Source organism: Perognathus longimembris, chromosome 13 (genome assembly GCF_023159225.1).
Source record: "Perognathus longimembris pacificus isolate PPM17 chromosome 13, ASM2315922v1, whole genome shotgun sequence".
NCBI lineage: Eukaryota > Metazoa > Chordata > Mammalia > Rodentia > Heteromyidae > Perognathus > Perognathus longimembris.
This window is the reverse complement of record NC_063173.1, coordinates 21438317-21457383: the sequence shown is the minus strand read 5'-3', so window position 1 is coordinate 21457383 and position 19067 is coordinate 21438317. Positions and strand designations below refer to the sequence as shown.

The following is a 19067-nucleotide window of genomic DNA, read 5'->3' as shown; positions in this document are numbered from 1 at the left end:
ATACTCACTATATTATGTATGTAAATATGTATATATATACATATATTTTGTTAGGCAAAGAGAGTCATAGGGAACAATGTACGCACAAGTCAAATACACTCAATAAAATGTTTGCCTCGTATGCACAAAGACCCATGTTTTCGCCCCAGAAAAAAACAACAACAGTCTTAGACACAGCTGTAAGCCATATTTGCTAAAAGTAAAAATGGGTAGAAACAATTGTGGTTTATATATTTTTGTATAAATAATAACTTTGCTAGGAATCTGGATTAGTTATCTGAAAAAAATAAGTTTTTTATATTGTACTTTTCTGGCACTCATAAAAAATATTTTATTGTTTTTCCTAAGGTCACTTGAACAATCAATGTTTTCACACTGGAATTGCTTTAAAATTTTTTTCATTTTAGCTGGGTGATAGTGGTATATGCTTATAAACATAGCTACTCAGTTCTGAGGATTGCAGTTCAAAGCCAGTTCAGGTAGGAAAGTCCATGAAACTCTTATCTGCAATGAACCATCAAAAAGTCAGGAGTGGAGCTGTAGCTCAAGTGGTAGAGTATTAGCCTTGAGCAAAAGAAGCTCAGGAATAGCATCTAGGGACTGAGTTCAAGCCTCAGGACTGGAAAAAAAATAAAAGTAAAAGCAAAATTATTCTTTCTTCATTTCTTATTCCTAATCATACCACGTTTATAATTAGTTGTATTAGGCATAATGTTAACATGGATGTAATTCCTTTTGTAGGAATTTTTTCTCTAGTAAAATTGGAAAAAAAATCTTGAGAAAATTGTAGCAACTTCCTACTCCATAAGATTCGTGAACATGCACTGTTTAGAAACTACTCACTTTAAAAGATTGGGCCTATTCTTCCTTAGCAGTCTATGTTTGATTTGTATGTGTAAGTCTTAACAAACAATTAGAGGAAAAGGGAGAATGTAAATTCACTTGGACAAAACAAAGCACAAGGACGGAGGATATTATCCTTAAGAAAAGTTTACCTTAAGGAAGAGAAAAGAGAAAACACATGTTTCTTTCTCCATGCTGTGTATAGGGCAGGGGGTGGAGGTGGGGGGAGGGGGGGGACGACTTTTCCACTCCTAGGCATTAATTGCCACCTAGCAGCAGAGAAGGGAATTGCATAGTTAGCTTGGGAATGGAAACCTCAAAAAAACATCAATATTACATGGGCACTTTACTTTTACTGTGAACAGTATCTCAAGAATGATTAGCCTATTGATGGACCAGGGATTGATTTTTTTTCTTGTCATGAGAAAAGAAAGAGAAATAAAAGAAATGAAAATGTTTGGCTTACTTTTAAGGACATCCCTATTGGAAGTGGTTGTGGCTCAGAGCTGTGGAACACTGGCCTTGAGTGAAAGAGCTCAAGGGCATCAAGCAGGCTCTGAGTTCAAGCCCCATGACCAGTAGGGGAAAGGGGGAGAATAAATATCTACTCATTTGCCACCTTTGCCACCTCAGGTATAAGCCAAAAGAAAATAAATTCTGGAGTCGTTCCTGACAGCAAAAGTTGCTAGTTGTGGCCAATGAGAGGGAGAAATACTTGTTTTTAATACAGAAAGCATTTTCCTAAATAATCATAGATTTTAAAGAAATGATAGAATATATTTTATTGTGCTATGACAGTAAGAGGATGTTTAATTTGAGATATTTTACAAGGCATAAAACCATTTCCAAGGCAGGCACAGGTTCACACCGGTAATCCTAGCTACTCTGAGGATCACATTTCAAAGCTAGGCTGGGCAGGAAAGTCCATGAGACTCATTCCCCAATTTTAACCACCAAAGTACTGGGAGCTGTGATTCAAATGGTAGAGCACTATCCCTTGAGCAAAAAAGCTAAGGGATAGCTAAGGGATAGGACCCTAAATTGAAGCCCTTGTGGCATACCAACACACACACACACACACACACACACACACAAACACACACACAAACACACACACACACAGAATAATGATAATTTCCAGACCAAACTAGTACTCAAACAATGAAAGGAAGAGGTCCTTATTTCATACTCCACTAGCCATATTTTTATTTTTGAAGCAGTTAACCACCCTGAGTGTTAAAGGAGATCATCTATTATTTTGTTTCATGAATCCTGGCAACTAAATAAAAATAAGTAAATGATTTCCAGAATGTCTAATTGACATCCCAAACTCAAAATGTAAATGAATATTCAGTGTCTCTTTCTTCAAAATATGTTCCTCCTTTCTCTCTCCTTCATCTCAGTTCACTTAATTCTGTTCTTCCATCTGTTCAGGCCCAAAACACTAGAATCATTTTTCAATTCTCCTTCTCTTACACACCATACCCAACTCATTAGCAAACTATTGTTGGCTTTGTCTTCAAAACATATCCAGAATCCAACCACTTCCTACAAAGTCATTGCCACAACTCTGGTCCAAAATACTGTCATCTTTCACTTGGATACTGTAACAACCTTGATCTTGTTAGCATGCTTGATTCCTTATTTTCTGTTCTCAATGCAAGAGTCAGGATGATCATTCTCAGATGTCATGCATGCCATTCCTGTTCGAAATCCTCTAGAAACTTTTTGTCTCAGTCAGAGTCAATGTGTTTATTATGGCTTATCGGCCCTAATTAATAAATAGGGCCTCTATGATTGCATCTTTCGTTCAAGGATTTTTTTCTGTTGTTTACTTAAGTATTGTTAGTATCTTAGTAATAATGCTTGACATATATGATTGGCAAATACATAGTTGAATGAATGAGAAATGTCTGACTCCAAAACTTATCCTTTTATCAATTCATTTTATGTATATATTTATACCCATGGGAATGGAAAACAGTAAGCTACACTCTTTAGAGAATCTCAAAGTCCCACTTGTAGACCACAAAAAGAGATTGGAGATTTGGTTCAGACTACAACCTGATTTTTAACAAATAATTGCAAAATTGATCAGTAAGGTATTCTAGAATAGGTCAGTACAACAAGGCCACTTACCCAATTTAGAGACTATTGTTAGTTATTTCAGGATTTTTTTTACAATTGAAAATTTCTTAAGCCAAGCTAAAAATTTCCCATAGACCTGTAACATTTATTGCTCTTAACTATCTAGATGACATGCTGAAAGAATTGCTCCATTTCTGGAAACTCTTCTAAACAACTCACATGTGCCAATGCATCTTCACAGTCATCTCTTTTGGTCACACGATGAGCAAAGGAAATTGTATTATGCAATTTGAGTACAGCTCTGAATTATTCTTTTTCTCCAGAATACATATTAATTCCTATTTATTCTCTTCCAAGTGTTAGCTCCTACCAGAAGAAAACCCTTGCTTATGATTAATCAGTAAAAAAAAAGGGGGGGGGGTAAATATTTGGGAATAAGTGTAGGTAACGCTAGTTTAGAGTAAGCTATTAAAAATTAGCCAAATAAACTATGAAATATTCATTAGACAAAATGTCTTATAGACAGTTAAAAGCATGTGGCAAGCTGGTATAGGAACACATAATTGCAATCCCAGCAGTTGGGAGGTGGAGACAAGTTACATAGCAAGTCCCTGTCTAAAAAAGACTTACACACACACACACACACACACACACACACACACACACACACACACACACACACGACAGGCAAAAACATTGGTGATGTAATGTTGGTTTGACCTAAGGCTACTTTCATATAATTTTAACTCTTAGCCTTTATGTTTCTTAACATAAAGTGAACTGTAACACTACTTGATATGTAAACAGCAACCATAACCTGGGAGTATCATAGTCTAACAAGTAGCTGTGTCTCAGCCAATTACAGAAACTAAATCTGCAGCCAGTCTGAGACCCAGACCTGCCAAACCATGATCATATAAACCAGATGCCAACGGCAGCCAATCAGGTTATTTCTTTATGCCAATTTTCTGTATAAACACAGCCGTAGTGTGTTATATTCTGAACCATTTTGTTTCAGACTATTGCCAATTCATAAATTTTCTTGTTTCCCCCTCATCTTGCTCCCTACCCTTTTTTTTTTTTTTTTTTTGATGGGGATGGGAGCAGTACTGGGGTTTGAATTCAGGGCTTCCCACTGGAGCCCTTCTTGGGTTTTCTTTTTTATTTTACCATTTTCTTTTAATTTTCCCCTTTTTGTTGTTATTATATAGGTGATGTACAGAGAGGGGTTACAGTCACACAAGTCTTTTTTAACAGTGTCACCCCTTCCCCATTTTCTCCCAGCTTTCCTCTTCCTACCACCCTGCCCCCACCACAAGCTGTATAGTTCATTTTCAACATAGTATCTAGTGAGTATCACTGCTGAATTAGTTCACTCTTTGTCCCACCATTTCTGTGCTCTGCTTATCCACCCCAAAATAGAAAATCCTCCTTTAATCTTACTATATGAATGTCTAGGCTACTTTATAATTTATCATATCCAAGTGTATTTGTTTTGGCTTTTACCATCCAGTGTGTTTACTTCTATTAGGCACTTCCTAGTTACAACAAATGAGGGAAACCATGCAATCTATGTTTCTTTGGGTTAGTCTTACTACTCTTAATATAATCAGTTATTTTTGACATAGGATATCTTTCTACCTGGGTACACAACACCATTCTACCTATTTTAGACTTCCCATTCTTGCTAGGATGACAGGCTGCTCCCAAGTCCAGCTTTCCTCCAGAATCTCTTGGACTTTTCTTTCTGGTCTGGCTTTAAAATACAGCCCTCCTAATCTCAGACTCTCGCATAGAAGAATGACAGGAGGAGTTGTCTCATGCACTTTTCAGTCTGGGCTGGTCTTCAACACTGATCCTTCAATTCTCAACCTCCCAAGCAGCTAGAATTATAAGCACAAGTCACCCATGCAGCTAAAAATCTTCTCCCTTATTTTTTATTAGTTTACTGAAAGTATTAACTTGAAGTCACTAATTGAGAGATTTACTTTTATAGATGAGTTGACATTTTTACTTGACTAGAAATGCTATTACATTTGTAGTATATTACATTAAAGGAGCAAGCAAAGAAAAATTAAATTCACTGGGTGTATGTTAACATATGGCGGTAAAGAAAATAATCAAGTTATTTGCACTGGTACTCTTCACGTGTCATTTATTCGCTATACCAATTATAGTCACTAATGAGAATACCATAGTGAGATTCATGGAGGGGGAGGAGAGAAGCAACTTGCTTTTTTGTTCAGAATCTACTCTTAACTATTCTGAAAAAACAATGCAACAATAAGTCCTGATATCACTTACTAATGATGTTTAAAGAAGTACTGCTTTGTTTGCCAGGTACACGACCTTTCTCGTTTACAAGGGGAACTAGCAGTGGGTGGATGTGTTAGGTTGGCAGCTGCTTGCAGAGCTGTCTTAACCTATTTCACTCGAGGACTTAACAAAAGACGACCTAAAAGACAGAAGTTCATAAGAAAGTGAAGTTCAAAGTCTAGTGGAAGCAACTGATAAAAATGAGAGGTCAATGATAATTGAGCTTTGAGTATATGAGCTCTCCAGGGACTAAGAATTGCAGAAGAGGAAGCTTCTACACAAACTACTCAAGGAAGGGCATAAGCGTCCACTATCATCACTATTCTGTGGCCTTTTCTGCACCCTAGTTCTCAATTGTACAACTTCGCAAGACTGTGCCCCGTGGAGAGGTCCAGTCACAGGTTCAAATCACACCAGTCTTAGCATAGTCCCCAGCTCCAAGAATGAGCGACTGGCGGGAACCTACAACACACCGGGTCTAAACCTGAGATCACAGGACTCGCGAGACCACCGCTGGCTGGCAATTGTAGCCCAGGGCCCTCAGCCAATAACGGCGCTCGGGCTTCCAGAGGCCACGCCCACACCCCATTCCCTAGCCCGCCCCCATCGTGTGGGTGTTTTGAGGGCGGGGAGTCCATCGATAGCTCTGGAATAGACGACTCTGTCCTGCGTCCGCCTCTGTCGTCTAAGCCACGCAGCCTTTCTCAGTCGATCGCCGAGCTCTTCGGATCGGCCGCGCTTTTCCATTCGCAGCTTTGCTAGATCCTCTCATCCAGGTCGGCGCAGGAGCTATGGTGCGTTGAATCTCAGTCCTTAGGAGGTTTAAGGCAGAGGTCTGCTGACCCGTGGGTCGGTGTTCCGCCTCTGTTGTCACCTTGCCGTCGAGACCTGGGGCGGGAGAGGGGCCGTGGTAGCCTTGCAGACTCGAGAAGACTCGGGCTGTGATTCAGCACCTCCGGGCCAGGCCCGGCCCGGCACCGAGCGGTCGGCTGGGGCTGCGGCCTGCCCCGCGCGGTCGTGAGGCCTCCGCGGGGCCTCTGATCTCTTGCTCCGCGATCACTGAGCAGAATTCCTTCAGTGGGGGGATTCTCAGCATTTCGCAGCCGACTACTTGTCTTCTGAGGGGAAGGAAAGGCCTCCCAGTTACGGTGCACCCAACCCCCTCGGTTCCTGGAACCCGCGTCCATTTACCTCGTGGGTCATTTTAACTTCTCTATCCCCCTGCGCTTGGTACGAAAAGGCCCCTTCTCAGCATTTCGTCCAGTCGTTTGGTAATGGGAGGTGATAGGAGAGGTACAATGTGGGCCTTCGGCTTCCCTTGAGACCGCCACTCCCAACTCTAACCCCATGATTTTCCTCCCAACTAATAATGTTATTAGAGCTATAATGGTTCTGCCCCTGTAGCTATTTGTATTTATCTCTAACTTCCAGAGGACATTTTTAAAATTATCCACTGATGAATATTGATTGGCACAAGTGAGAGTTTCAAATCTTAAGTCAGGCTCATCTCTAATGGTAACATAAAGATAGATCTGCAGATAAGGAACTGTGGGACTAAATGTTGGACATTTTAGAGAAAAAGATGGGAAAGACTTAAAAGACAGATTTGTGGGCTATTTAGAGTAAAAGCCTTAGGGGCATTTGTTAGGGCCTGGTCTAGAGAACAACATATAAGCTAAGTAGAAAACTTGATGCCTATGAGCTTTATGGGTTGATGCCCATGGGGAGTGCTATAGAGAGTGACAGAACAGAAAGGGAAGATTGGATGCCCAAAATGCTCCACCAACAGCTCATGGTAAACTTAGAACTGGCTTCCCCTTAAGTATGGTGGTGATATTCCATCAAGGTTGCATTAATTGAACTGCTTTAATGTTGAATGGGAACACGTGAAACATGTAAATATTGTAAATTGGGATTTGTTCTTAAATTAAGAGGGCTTTTTTTTCTTTCAGTTTCGCAACCAGTATGACAATGATGTCACTGTTTGGAGCCCTCAGGTAAGTAAGATAACGTTTCATTCCACTTTTTTTTTCCTTTGCTTCACTTTCTTTTTTGACACAGGATATTATTCTGTATACCCCAGACCTCAAAGTCTTCCTGCCTCAACCTCCCAAGTGTTGGTATTACAGGTGTGGCATGACTATGCCCATATGTCTTGTGCCATGTCTATTAAGTGGTTTTTCATACCTGCAATAGATTTAGGAATTTGTGACATTGTAAATGAGGAGTAAAGGCCTTAATTCCAACTGCTCAAGGCACTAAGGCTAGAGGATTGCTGAGTTTGAGGCCAGCCTGAGCAACTTACTAGGACCCTGTCTTAAAAAAAATAAATAAATAAAAAAGCCGGGCAACACTGGCTCCTGTTTGTAATCCTAGCTACTCAGGAGGTAGAGATGTGAGGATGGTAGGAAAAAGGAAGCCCAGGCAGGAAAGTCGGTGAGACTATTATCTCCAAGTTAAAAAAAAAAAAAAAAAAAAGAACTGAGATTGCAAGCTGTGAGAAACTACAATATAATCATTTTGGATTCTTCTTGTAACATAAATGTATACATCTCTTTAATTTTAAAAAATCATTTGATCTTTATTTTCACTGTGGTTTGGAAACATTTCTAGTTTTTAAAACAATCTCTGAAAGTGAATTTACAATGTTTTATTTTACTTCTTTAGGGAAGGATTCATCAGATTGAATATGCAATGGAAGCTGTTAAACAAGGTTCAGCCACAGTTGGTCTGAAATCAAAAACCCATGCAGTGTTGGTTGCATTAAAAGTAAGTAAAGAAATGAATATATTACTCCTTTGGAAAATAACTACCAAATGAAATTTTCACTTTATAAAGAAAAAAATCATAAATTTTTCTTAATGTCCTATAACGTCTCTGTTTAGAGAGCACAGTCAGAACTTGCAGCTCACCAGAAAAAAATTCTCCACGTTGACAACCATATTGGTATTTCAATTGCGGGACTTACTGCAGATGCTAGACTGTTATGGTAAGTATGATCATGAAAAACAAAACAAATATCTCTATTGTAACTGATTACTTTTCTAGAAAAGGTCTAGCTTGGGTATTTTAGGAAGTTGTCTACTAGAACTTTTATAAATTATAACTAAGATTGTGAATATCTCAGTAGGTTTGGATTAGCTACTAAATATTTCCATTTATTTCGTATATTAGTAACTACAATTAAACATTATTATTGTTACTGTAGCGAAGTCACTGAATAGTCTGGTTGTTAATACATTGTATATATGTCTAAAAACAGCTTGACACTTTTGTCTGATATTTAAGGGTGAACCAGACTTGCCTTGCATCAGAAATTATTTAACTTTTTTTTTTTGCCGACGCTGGTACGCTGGTGGCTTATACCTATGATACTAGCTACTCAGGAAGTTGAGATCTGAGGATGGCTATACAGAGCCAGGCCAGCAGAAAATTCAGGCCAGGCAAGAAAGTCATTGAAACTCATATCTCCAATTAACCACCAAAGAGCTAGAAGTGGAGCCCTGGCTCAAGTGGTAGAACATTATTAGCCTTGAGCAAAAAACTCAGGGACATTGCCCAAGCCCTGAGTTCAAGCCCCAGGACTTGCACAAAAGACAAAACAAAAAAACAATTATTTTTTGCAGAGGTCAATAATAGGTAATTGTGGGATGTAGAAAAATGACTAAGACATGGATTGTGTTCTCAAGGAACTTTAAGGTCTAGTCTATATAAAGGGAAGTGCAGAGTAACAGGGAAATTTGTTACCATCTAAAAGATGTAAAGATTATTTTTGGCTAAGAAGCAATGTGTAACTGAAGAGATGTGACTTCGGCATCACAGATTGAATTCTCACTCTATCACTTAGTGTCTGATTGGATAAATAGACACTTCCAGTATAAGATTCTTATAAGATTATAGCCTCACAGGTATAGCACTTAACAAAGTGTATTTCAGAAAGGGAGCATGAAAACACATGTACACATATTGATTGACGGTGAGCAGAAAGTGGTCAAAGTGAATCTCTATTTGATTAAGGAAAAAGTACAATGGTAGGTTCAGAGGGTAATACCATTGTTTAAGATTTTTAAATAGTCAGCTCTCAAGTTATACCTTCCTCCCTTAAGTCAACAAGATAGCTACAGCCTGAGTTTAGCTACTTTTGAAGGTCTCAGTTGCCTCATGTGGTTAGAGACTGCCAAAATAAGCAGTCAGTTTTCAACTGCTTTGGCAAATTAAAAATACTGAAGAGGGGCTGGGGATATAGCCTAGTGGCAAGAGTGCCTGCCTCGGATACACGAGGCCCTAGGTTCGATTCCCCAGCACCACATATACAGAAAACGGCCAGAAGCTGTGGCTCAAGTGGCAGAGTGCTAGCCTTGAGCAAGAAGAAGCCAGGGAAGGTGCTCGGGCCCTGAGTCCAAGGCCCAGGACTGGCCAAAAAAAAAAAAAAAAATACTGAAGAAATATCTTGGTTCCGTTGGTCAGTATTTGTTCATCAGGTGCTAAATATGTATCTAGAGGGTAGGGTGCTTGGCTAGAATGTAGTGCCCTGGCCAGCCTCAGGAAAAAGCAAGAGCCTATCAAAAATGACAAAAGTAAAAGGCTTGAGATGTTACTCAAGCAGTAGAGTCGCCTATATATCTCCTGTGTGTCTCACAGTGGGAAGCTCTGAGTTCAGACCCCAGTACCAACAAAAAGAAAAACTTCATGTTGCTCCCCCAGGTTAACATAAAAATCCTTATGGCCATATCTTATCTTTCGCATTTGTTCATATGGGCGTAATCCATGAAAATGTTTAGAAAAAAGAAAAGTGAATCAAACTGCTTTATTACTTGGATTAGCTCTCTGTGATATGAAATCACTAATTTTCTTGTTTCTCTTTTAGTAATTTTATGCGCCAGGAATGTTTGGATTCCAGATTTGTATTTGACAGACCACTTCCTGTGTCTCGTCTTGTTTCTCTAATTGGAAGCAGTATCCTTTTTTTGTTAACATTTATGAATGTAAACCTCGAAAGTCTTTGGTACTTAATCCTTGTGTTCACTAGGAAGTAATAATACCATAAATAAGACTGTAACAGCTTTAATTGGATGCTCTTCATTAGTCTTTTTAAGCAATTGGTATTTTTCAGACATAAATAAGCTCAATTTCAATTGTAGATTAGAATGGCAATGTCCATCATTGGGAAGGTTAAAACAAAAAGATGAAGGTGGGGAGAGTGGGTTGGGGGGAGGGAAGGCAGGAGAAAAATGAGGGAGTAACAAGTATGACAAGAAATGTATATATATGCACTACCTTAAGTATGTAACTGTAACTCCTCTGACAATAAAAAATAAATAAGCCCAATATTAAAAAAAACTGTCCAAATACCATTCTCAGAGGAATTTCAAGTTTCTAATTGCTCTAGGTATCCCCCAGTGCTCTGAACCTCTAAAACCAAAACAAATGAGGTTCTACATGAGAAGAGATCATTTGGCTAACATGTTTTCTTGGGGTACAAAGTTAATGCATTGTGTAATATTACCCCCAAAAATACTGTCCTATTGTATTTCTTCTTGTGGACTATGCAGTAATTAAGGAAGATGCTAAAGATCTTGGTTTGTATAATTTTAACGTAAAGATAGTATCTTATTCTTTACTGAACAAGTTCTTTAACTAGTATAAGAGACCCAGATACCAACCCAACGGTATGGCCGAAGACCATATGGTGTTGGGCTGCTCATTGCTGGCTATGATGTAAGTTTATATAGCATTTTCACTATTTTAAGAACTATAATGCTGAGCATGGTGATACATGTTTGTAATCCCAGGTACTCGGGTTAAGGCAGGAGGATTGCAAAGATGAATCTGGCCTGTGCTACATAGTAAGACTCTGTCTTTTAAAAAAATAAACAAAAACATCCAGGTACCAGTGGCTCACACTTGTAATCCTAGCTACTCAGGAGGCTGATTTCTGAGGATCACAGTTTGAAGCCAGCCTAGGCAGAGGAGTCCCCATGAGACTCTTAACCTCCAATTAATCACTCAAAAACCAGAAGTGGCACAGTGGCTCAAGTGGTAGAGCACTAGCCTTGGGCACAAAGAGGCTCAGGGACAGTGCCCAGGCCCCAAGTTCAAGTCCCAGGACTGGCAAAAAAAATAAAAATAAAAATAAGTAAACAAAACAAACAACTGAGCAGAAAATACTTAAATTTTTATCTCAAGCAAGGTCAAGAATTTTTTTTGTTTGTTTTCTATTTTGTAGGATATGGGCCCTCACATTTTCCAAACCTGTCCGTCTGCTAACTATTTTGACTGCAGAGCTATGTCCATTGGAGCTCGTTCTCAATCAGCTCGTACTTACTTGGAGAGACATATGTCTGAGTTTATGGAGTGTAAGTAATAACTTCTGATTTGTTTTGCCTCCTCTGGTCTGTATATAGTAAATAATGTATCATCCTAAGAAAAATATTACCTTTATATGGTTTCTTTATTAAATGAAGCCCTTAAAGTATTTAAATGATTCTATCACAATTACTAGTTTTTATTTATCAATAGAATTTTTTTCAGCTGTATCCCCAACCTTGAGATTCTTTTTAAAAAGAATGGGTTGCAGTTTCATAAGTCAGGTAATGAGTACAGTTTTTTTTGGACAGTGTAACTCCTTCCCTCACTCTCTCCCAGTTTTTCCCTCCCATGCTCACCCACAAGTTGTATAGTTTATTTTCAACATAGTGTCTAGTGAATACCACTGCCACATTTGTTTTTGTCCCTCCATTTCTATGCCCCCCCATTTATTCTCCCAAAGACAGGTACCTTGAAAATTTTGATTCAGTATGCCTCAGCTAGAGTTGAGACCCACTGTACAGGTGCTATGTTTACAACTTTTGATTTTCCGTGATTCTGTTCATATTTTAGGCCACGTATACATTTCTGCACTAAATAGTCCATAGATGAGTAAAAGGCATTGTACCTAAGTTAAAGGAAGGGCTGGAATATGGCCTAGTGTCAAGAGTGCTTGCCTTATATACATGAAGCCCTAGGTTCGATTCCTCAGCACCACATATATAGAAAAATAGCCAGAAGTGGCACTGTGGCTCAAGTGGTAGAATGCTAGCCATGAACAAAAAGAAGCCAGGGACAGTGCTCAGGCCCTGAGTCCAAGCCCTAGGACTGGCAAAAAAAAACCCAAAAACTTAAGTTAAAGGAAGCCAGTGCCATGGCTTGAACTGAGGGCCTTGTGCTTTCATTTTGCTGGCCCACCACTGCCACTCTACCACTTGAACCATGCCTCCAGTCCAGCATTTTGCTGACTAATTGGAGACAAAAGCTTACAGGCTTTTCTTCCCAAGGCAGGCTTTGAACCTTGATCCTCTGATCTCAGCTTTCTGGGTAGCTAGGACTATAAGTGTAAGCCTCTAACACCTGGCTTTTTTATTATTATTATTAATTAAAGTTTATTGACAAGGTGTTTTGCAAACGGGGTACAGTTACATAATAAGGTAGTGAGTACATTTCTTGTGATATCTGTTACACTCTCATTTTCCTTTCCCTTTCCTAGTTCAGGTAGGCATATATACAATATCCAGTGTACCAAAATCATATACAGTAGCCACATAGGTACACCAAAGGAAATTCACTTAGAACATTAAACACAACGACAACAATAGAATCCTCCTGTGTCCTTCTCTTGGAGTTGTTTTTGCTTATCCTCATCTTATATAATCATGTGTACACAGCTGTTGAGCTATTGCGATCCACACTGATAGTTCTATCCTGGATCTTTTTATGTTTGTTTAGTATTAGATACATAATGTAAAGTCGCTGACCCGAACATGGAAGTCATTTGAAAAGAAGTTTGTTATTTTGCAGACCTGGTGTCTACTGATCCGTCCCCCTCCCCAACAGCCATATATCAGGAGACCATGCCCCTTTGTTCTGTGTTCTAGGTTTGTCTCACTCAACATTATTTGTTCAAGCTCTGACCATTTCCCTGCAAATACCAATATTTTATCATTTCTAATCGCTATGTAGTATTCCATTGTGTATAGGTACCACATTTTTTGGACCCATTCATCTGTAGTGGGGCATCTGGGTTTCCATATTTTGGCTATTGTCAGTTGTGCAGCGATAAACATGGTCTTTTTACAACTTGTAATATAGTAGTCTGAAGGGAACACCTAAGATCAATGAATGTAGTAAAGAATAATTACGTTTGTTTTTTTTTTTGGCTGGGATTGGGTGCCGTCCCTGAGCCTCTTTGTGCTCCAGGCTAATGCCACTTCTGGCTTTTTCTGAGTAGTTCACTGAAGATAAAGAGTCTCATGGACTGACTTTTCTGCCTAGGTTGGCTTTGATCTCAGTCTCCAGAGTAGCTAGGATTACAGGTATGAGCCACCTGTGCCTGGCTTATTATCTTATAAACATTACTTGAAGCAGATTTTGTTGTAGGATGACAATAGGTAACTGAGAAAATGGAGTTGTAGGACCAAATAAGCTTGGAAGTACTGGATTAAAGTTGAACTTTTTTTTTTTTTTTTTTTTTTTTTTGGGGGGCCAGTCCTGGGGCTTGGACTCTGGGCCTGAGCACTGTCCCTGGCTTCTTTTTTTTTTTTTTTTTTGGCCAGTCCTGGGCCTTGGACTCAGGGCCTGAGCACTGTCCCTGGCTTCTTCCCGCTCAAGGCTAGCACTCTGCCACTTGAGCCACAGCGCCGCTTCTGGCCGTTTTCTGTCTATGTGGTGCTGGGGAATCGAACCTAGGGCCTCGTGTATCCGAGGCAGGCACTCTTGCCACTAGGCTATATCCCCAGCCCCCTGGCTTCTTTTTGCTCAAGGCTAGCACTCTGCCACTTGAGCCACAGCGCCACTTCTGGCCATTTTCTGTATATGTGGTGCTGGGGAATCGAACCCAGGGCCTCATGTATATGAGGCAGGCACTCTTGCCACTAGGCCATATCCCCAGCCCCGAACATTTTTAATTATGATAATTTGGTTGGGATCTTTATAGGTCTGATCCTGTGCCCTCATTAAAATAAGTTATGAATGTTATTGGTTGCTACTTGGAGATTGATTGTACCAATAGCATTAAACTTTTAGCTGTTTTTATTCTGGTAAGTTTAGTGTGAAACCAAAAGCTATATTTCAAAATATAGACTTAATAAAAGAGGCCAACTATGATGATGAAATTAAGAAACAACTGTTCATTTATTTTTATAGGTAATTTAAATGAATTGGTTAAACATGGTCTGCGCGCATTAAGAGAGACACTTCCTGCAGAGCAGGACCTAACTACAAAGGTAAATGTTATGTTTTCCAATTGTAGATAGTAACATAACAGTTTAATCTTTCATTGATTATTAAGTAGTAGAGTGTATGCTTCATTTTGGTGTGGGAATTGGTGCTTGCATGTTTATTTGTTCATGATAAGGTTTCACTATGTAACTTAGACTGGCCTAGAACTCTGTATGTAACACAATTTGGCGGAAAATGTTTGGGCGCCTATGTTCCCAAGTTCTTCACTAAATTGACCAAACTTGGATAGTCACTTTTAAAAACAGTTCTTTTTGGTATAAAGCAAAGAAAAAAATCCAATAAATTTCATTGTGTTTTATGCATCCACATACATGCTTTTCTGCCTATCTTAGATTTCTTCCCAGTAGATTACAGACAGAGCAGAGACTTTAGGAAACAGTTCTCTGTTAAAGAAAAGTAGAAGCTGGGCACTGGTAGTTCATGCCGATAATCCTAGCTACTCAGGAGACTGAGATCTGAGAGTCACTGTTTGAAGCCAACCTGGGGCAGAAAAGTCCCATTTGTGTTCCCAGGTAGATAAATCTTTATACTAAAGTAGTTAACAAATACATGTATAGAGCACTTATCATGTATAGACACTTTGTAGGAATTGAGAATATGTAAACACAACAAAAAGCCTTTCATTAACCATAGATCTAAAAGGGCCAGGGTAGGAAAAAATGTACATGTAAACTATATATAACAGATTATAAATACTGTAGAAAAATAAAACAGCTTAACAGGTGAAAGAACAACCAATTGAGGACAAGTAGGTAAGGTAGTATTGTAGATGTCATTTAAAATAGAGTGATTATGGGTGACCTAAAAGAAAGTGACATTTGAAGAAGAGATCTTCTAAAGGAGTTAAGTGAGTCATACAGATATCTAGAGCCAGATTATTCTAGGGAGTGTAAGTACAAAGGTCTTGAAACAGGAGTTTTCTTGTTTCTTTAAGGCAAAGAGATTGATGATAAAGAGGAAGGAAAAAAGTCAGAAATAACATGGTGGTTATACTGTGTATTACTTTTGTAGATAAGTTGCATTTTATTCTTAGAGGTTAAGCATTTAAGCAGAAGAGTACCATGATTTGATTTCTCTTTTAAGACACTTCATGGACTCTTTTTTTCGTTTTTTGCTAGTTTGTGAATGTGGTAATGAGAAATCAAACCCAGGGCTTCATGCATGATAGGAAAGCACTCTGCCACTAAGCCACATTCACAGCCATTTGTGGGCATTTTGACAAGATATTGTAGTAGAGACATGGGCAAGTACAATTTTAAAACTTAAGACAGTCATTCATGTGAGAGATGATGGTGCTTGGGAGCAGAGTGATAGAGATATGTTCTGAAATTAGAGCAAAAAAAGTTTGCTCCACCTTCCAAGGAAAATATTGCTTCTAAGTTCTTAACTTCATTAACTATAAGGAAAGACTTATGCGTAAGTAGAAGGAGGAACTGGTTTTAGATTAGGTAGTAATTTTAGCGTATGTAAAATTTCAAATGCTGTTTCTTTGTCTAGCAACATAGACAAGCAGTTATTATCAGTACTTCCTAGACTTCTATGGAAGATGATTTAGCCCAGAGTTTGAACTTTTTTTTTTTTTTTTTTTGGCCAGTCCTGTGGCTTGGACTCAGGGCCTGAGCACTGTCCCTGGCTTCTTTTTGCTCAAGGCTAGCACTCTACCACTTGAGCCACAGCGCCACTTCTGGCCGTTTTCTGTATATGTGGTGCTGGGGAATTGAACCCAGGGCCTCATGTATATGAGGCAGGCACTCTTGCCACTAGGCCATATTCCCAGCCCCCAGAGTTTGAATTTTTGATCTTTACATAAAAGTGACAAGTAGACTAGATGAGATTCTTAAAGGGGTCTAAATAGGCAAGCAGTTTGAGGACTGAACTGAAGACATTCTAGCCTTTAGAGATTGGGAGAACTCAGAAACTCAAAGATGGTTAGAGAGGGAGGAAAACTTGGGTAAAGAGAAACCCTTGGAAGCAAATTAAACTGCAGGAGAAGGGAATGGAAAACTGCTAGTAGAGCAAAGGAAATATGGATTGGTATTAACTATAAGGTTAGCAATAATATTGTCATTCAGTTCATAAGACAATCAATGGCTTGGTGAGGCAAAAGCCTGATAGGAATGGAATATGGTGAGAATAGGAGAAAGGGAATTGGAGATAGCTCTTTGGAGAAGATTTTTCTATTGAGGATCAGAGAAATGGACTGGTGACTAAAAAGGATGTAGTAAGGAATTTTCATTGGTTGGGATTTTTTTTGTAAGGTGGAAAAAATTACATCATACTTATGGCATTGCAATGAAAAAAATGAATGTGAAGTGACATATTTAGTTAAAAATGGCAAGAACAATGTCCTTTAACAGTATACAAATAGAATGGTTGGCTTTTCTAAGGAAATTGAGCTGTTCATATTGATGTTAACAGGAAGGGAGAGAATCTAAGAGACGTAAGTACAGGAATGAAGGGATTTATTAGAAGCTGTGAGAAATGCTGTCTGTTTCAAATGCTTCTTTTTTCTTAGTGAAATAGGAACAGTTTTTTTATGAAGAACGTTAGAAATTGTTGTCAAGGACAAAGGAAGAATGAGGTAAAGGTATAGTTTATCAGTAGAACACTTGGATAGTATGCTTGAGGTTGTTGTGGGTTCAATCCCGAGCACTGAGGAAAAAAAAAAAAGATTGAATGATATAGGAACTGGTATTATATGATCCAGAAAACAGCCACTAATGCCTACTTGAATTTAATAATCAGAAGTATAAAGCCATTTTTATGATCATTGTATAATTATTGAATATCAGTGTGACACTTTGTAGCTCGCATCATCTTATAGACAGTAAAGTCTTGAATTCAAGAGCTATCTGAAAATTTATCCTCTTCTGACCCATCATTTTAACATGTGCATTTTTGTCACTGAAATTATTTTGTTCACCTTTTTCACTTCCCCTCAGAATGTTTCCATTGGAATTGTTGGTAAAGACTTGGAGTTTACAATCTATGATGACGATGATGTGTCCCCATTCCTGGAAGGTCTTGAAGAAAGACCACAGAGAAAGGCACAGGTAATTATTCTTAACGCAAGAAACTTTTTTTCTAGAAGCTGCTATTCCCATCACAACTGTCTGAATCTGCCATTTTTTTTTCCTTTACTGAAATAGGCTCATAGTTCAAATAGGATTAAGAAAATTAAGAACTGAGAAAAATAAAATATTGGCATGTCGGTGATCTCCATAAACTGATGAAAGAATGGTATACTAAGGGAGGAATCCAAAGTGTAATCAACTAATGTATTGTTTATCAAAATGAATATCAGGAAATAGAAACATGTTTTGTGGGGGAGGGGGTAAAGAGAGGCAACAAACAAATGCATTCATTATAGCCAGTGTACATAATATAAAAAGTGAAGTACAGCCTGGTGCTGGTGGCTTATACTTAATAATCTTAGCTACTCAGAAGGCTGATATCTGAGGATCGTGGTTCAAAGCCAGCCTGGGCAGGAATGTCTGTGAGACTCTTACCTCTAATAAACCAGAAAATAATAAAAGATTAAAATAAGAAAGGCTTTTAACTCTTGAGTAAGAGTAAGTATGATATTATGTAGAACTATTGAGTGACTTTCAGAACTGAGATTGTATATAACAGGATCATGTACTAAAACTGATTATCAAAAATACATTCTGACTTTTCTAAGTTTTTTTTTTTTTTTTTTTTTTTTTTTTTTTTTGGCCAGTCCTGGGGCTTGAACTAAGGGCCTGGGCACTGTCCCTGAGCCTCTCTCTGCTCAAGGGTGGTGCTCTATCACTTGAGCCACAGCAGCCCTTCTCGCTTTTTCTGTTTATATGGTACTAACAAATCAAACCTAGGGCTTCATGCATTCCAGGCAAGCGCTCTACCACTAAGCCACATTCCCAGCCTAGTTTTCTAAGTTTTTATAATGTAATGTTTATGGTTCAGAGCATATATTGATGAAGTGTTCATTTTACATCTTTTCTTGTTTTTTTTTTCCTTTTAAGCCTACACAACCCGCTGATGAACCTGCAGAAAAGGCTGATGAACCAATGGAACATTAAGTGATAAAAGTGTGTTATCAGATATATGAAAATGCAGAAGTACATACTAATGACAGTAATCTGTACTTTGAACCAACAAATGCAGAGTGGTAGAATGGTATGTTTTAGGAATCAGTCCAGAAGGAGTTTTTCCCAAGCAACTTCCCTGAAACCATATGATTGGGTGCATTTTTTTTTTCAGAGGGACTACATTATCATTTTCTAGAATACATGGGTATCTATACCAATGTTTTTATATGAAGAAAAGTGTCTTTGGGATTTAAAAGACACCTGTGAAATAAAATTATTTCATCTCCTATTGTATTGGGTTTTTAAGTCACTTCAACTGTATGTAGTATGTATGTATTACAACTGGCCATTTGCCAGATTATATTGCTTTATTTTTAATGATACAGAAGAATACTTATCTACCACAGCCTTATAATCATTTTCCATTGTAGAGATTGGCTACATGAAAATCCATGAATATTTCACAGTACAAATTTC

At 38.5% G+C, this 19067-nt stretch overlaps 1 protein-coding gene across 1 annotated transcript; it reads left to right on the top strand.

Moving 5' to 3' along the window:
• The first annotated feature begins 5906 nt into the window (after positions 1–5906).
• On the top strand, positions 5907–18884 carry Psma1 (proteasome 20S subunit alpha 1). Its single transcript, XM_048359406.1, has 10 exons — positions 5907–6041; positions 7200–7244; positions 7915–8016; positions 8133–8236; positions 10115–10203; positions 10895–10965; positions 11474–11603; positions 14425–14504; positions 17463–17573; positions 18525–18884. The coding sequence occupies exons 1-10, from the start codon at positions 6039–6041 to the stop codon at positions 18579–18581; spliced, it is 792 nt and encodes a 263-aa protein (XP_048215363.1). The 5' UTR covers positions 5907–6038; the 3' UTR covers positions 18582–18884.
• The last annotated feature ends 183 nt before the right edge of the window (positions 18885–19067 follow it).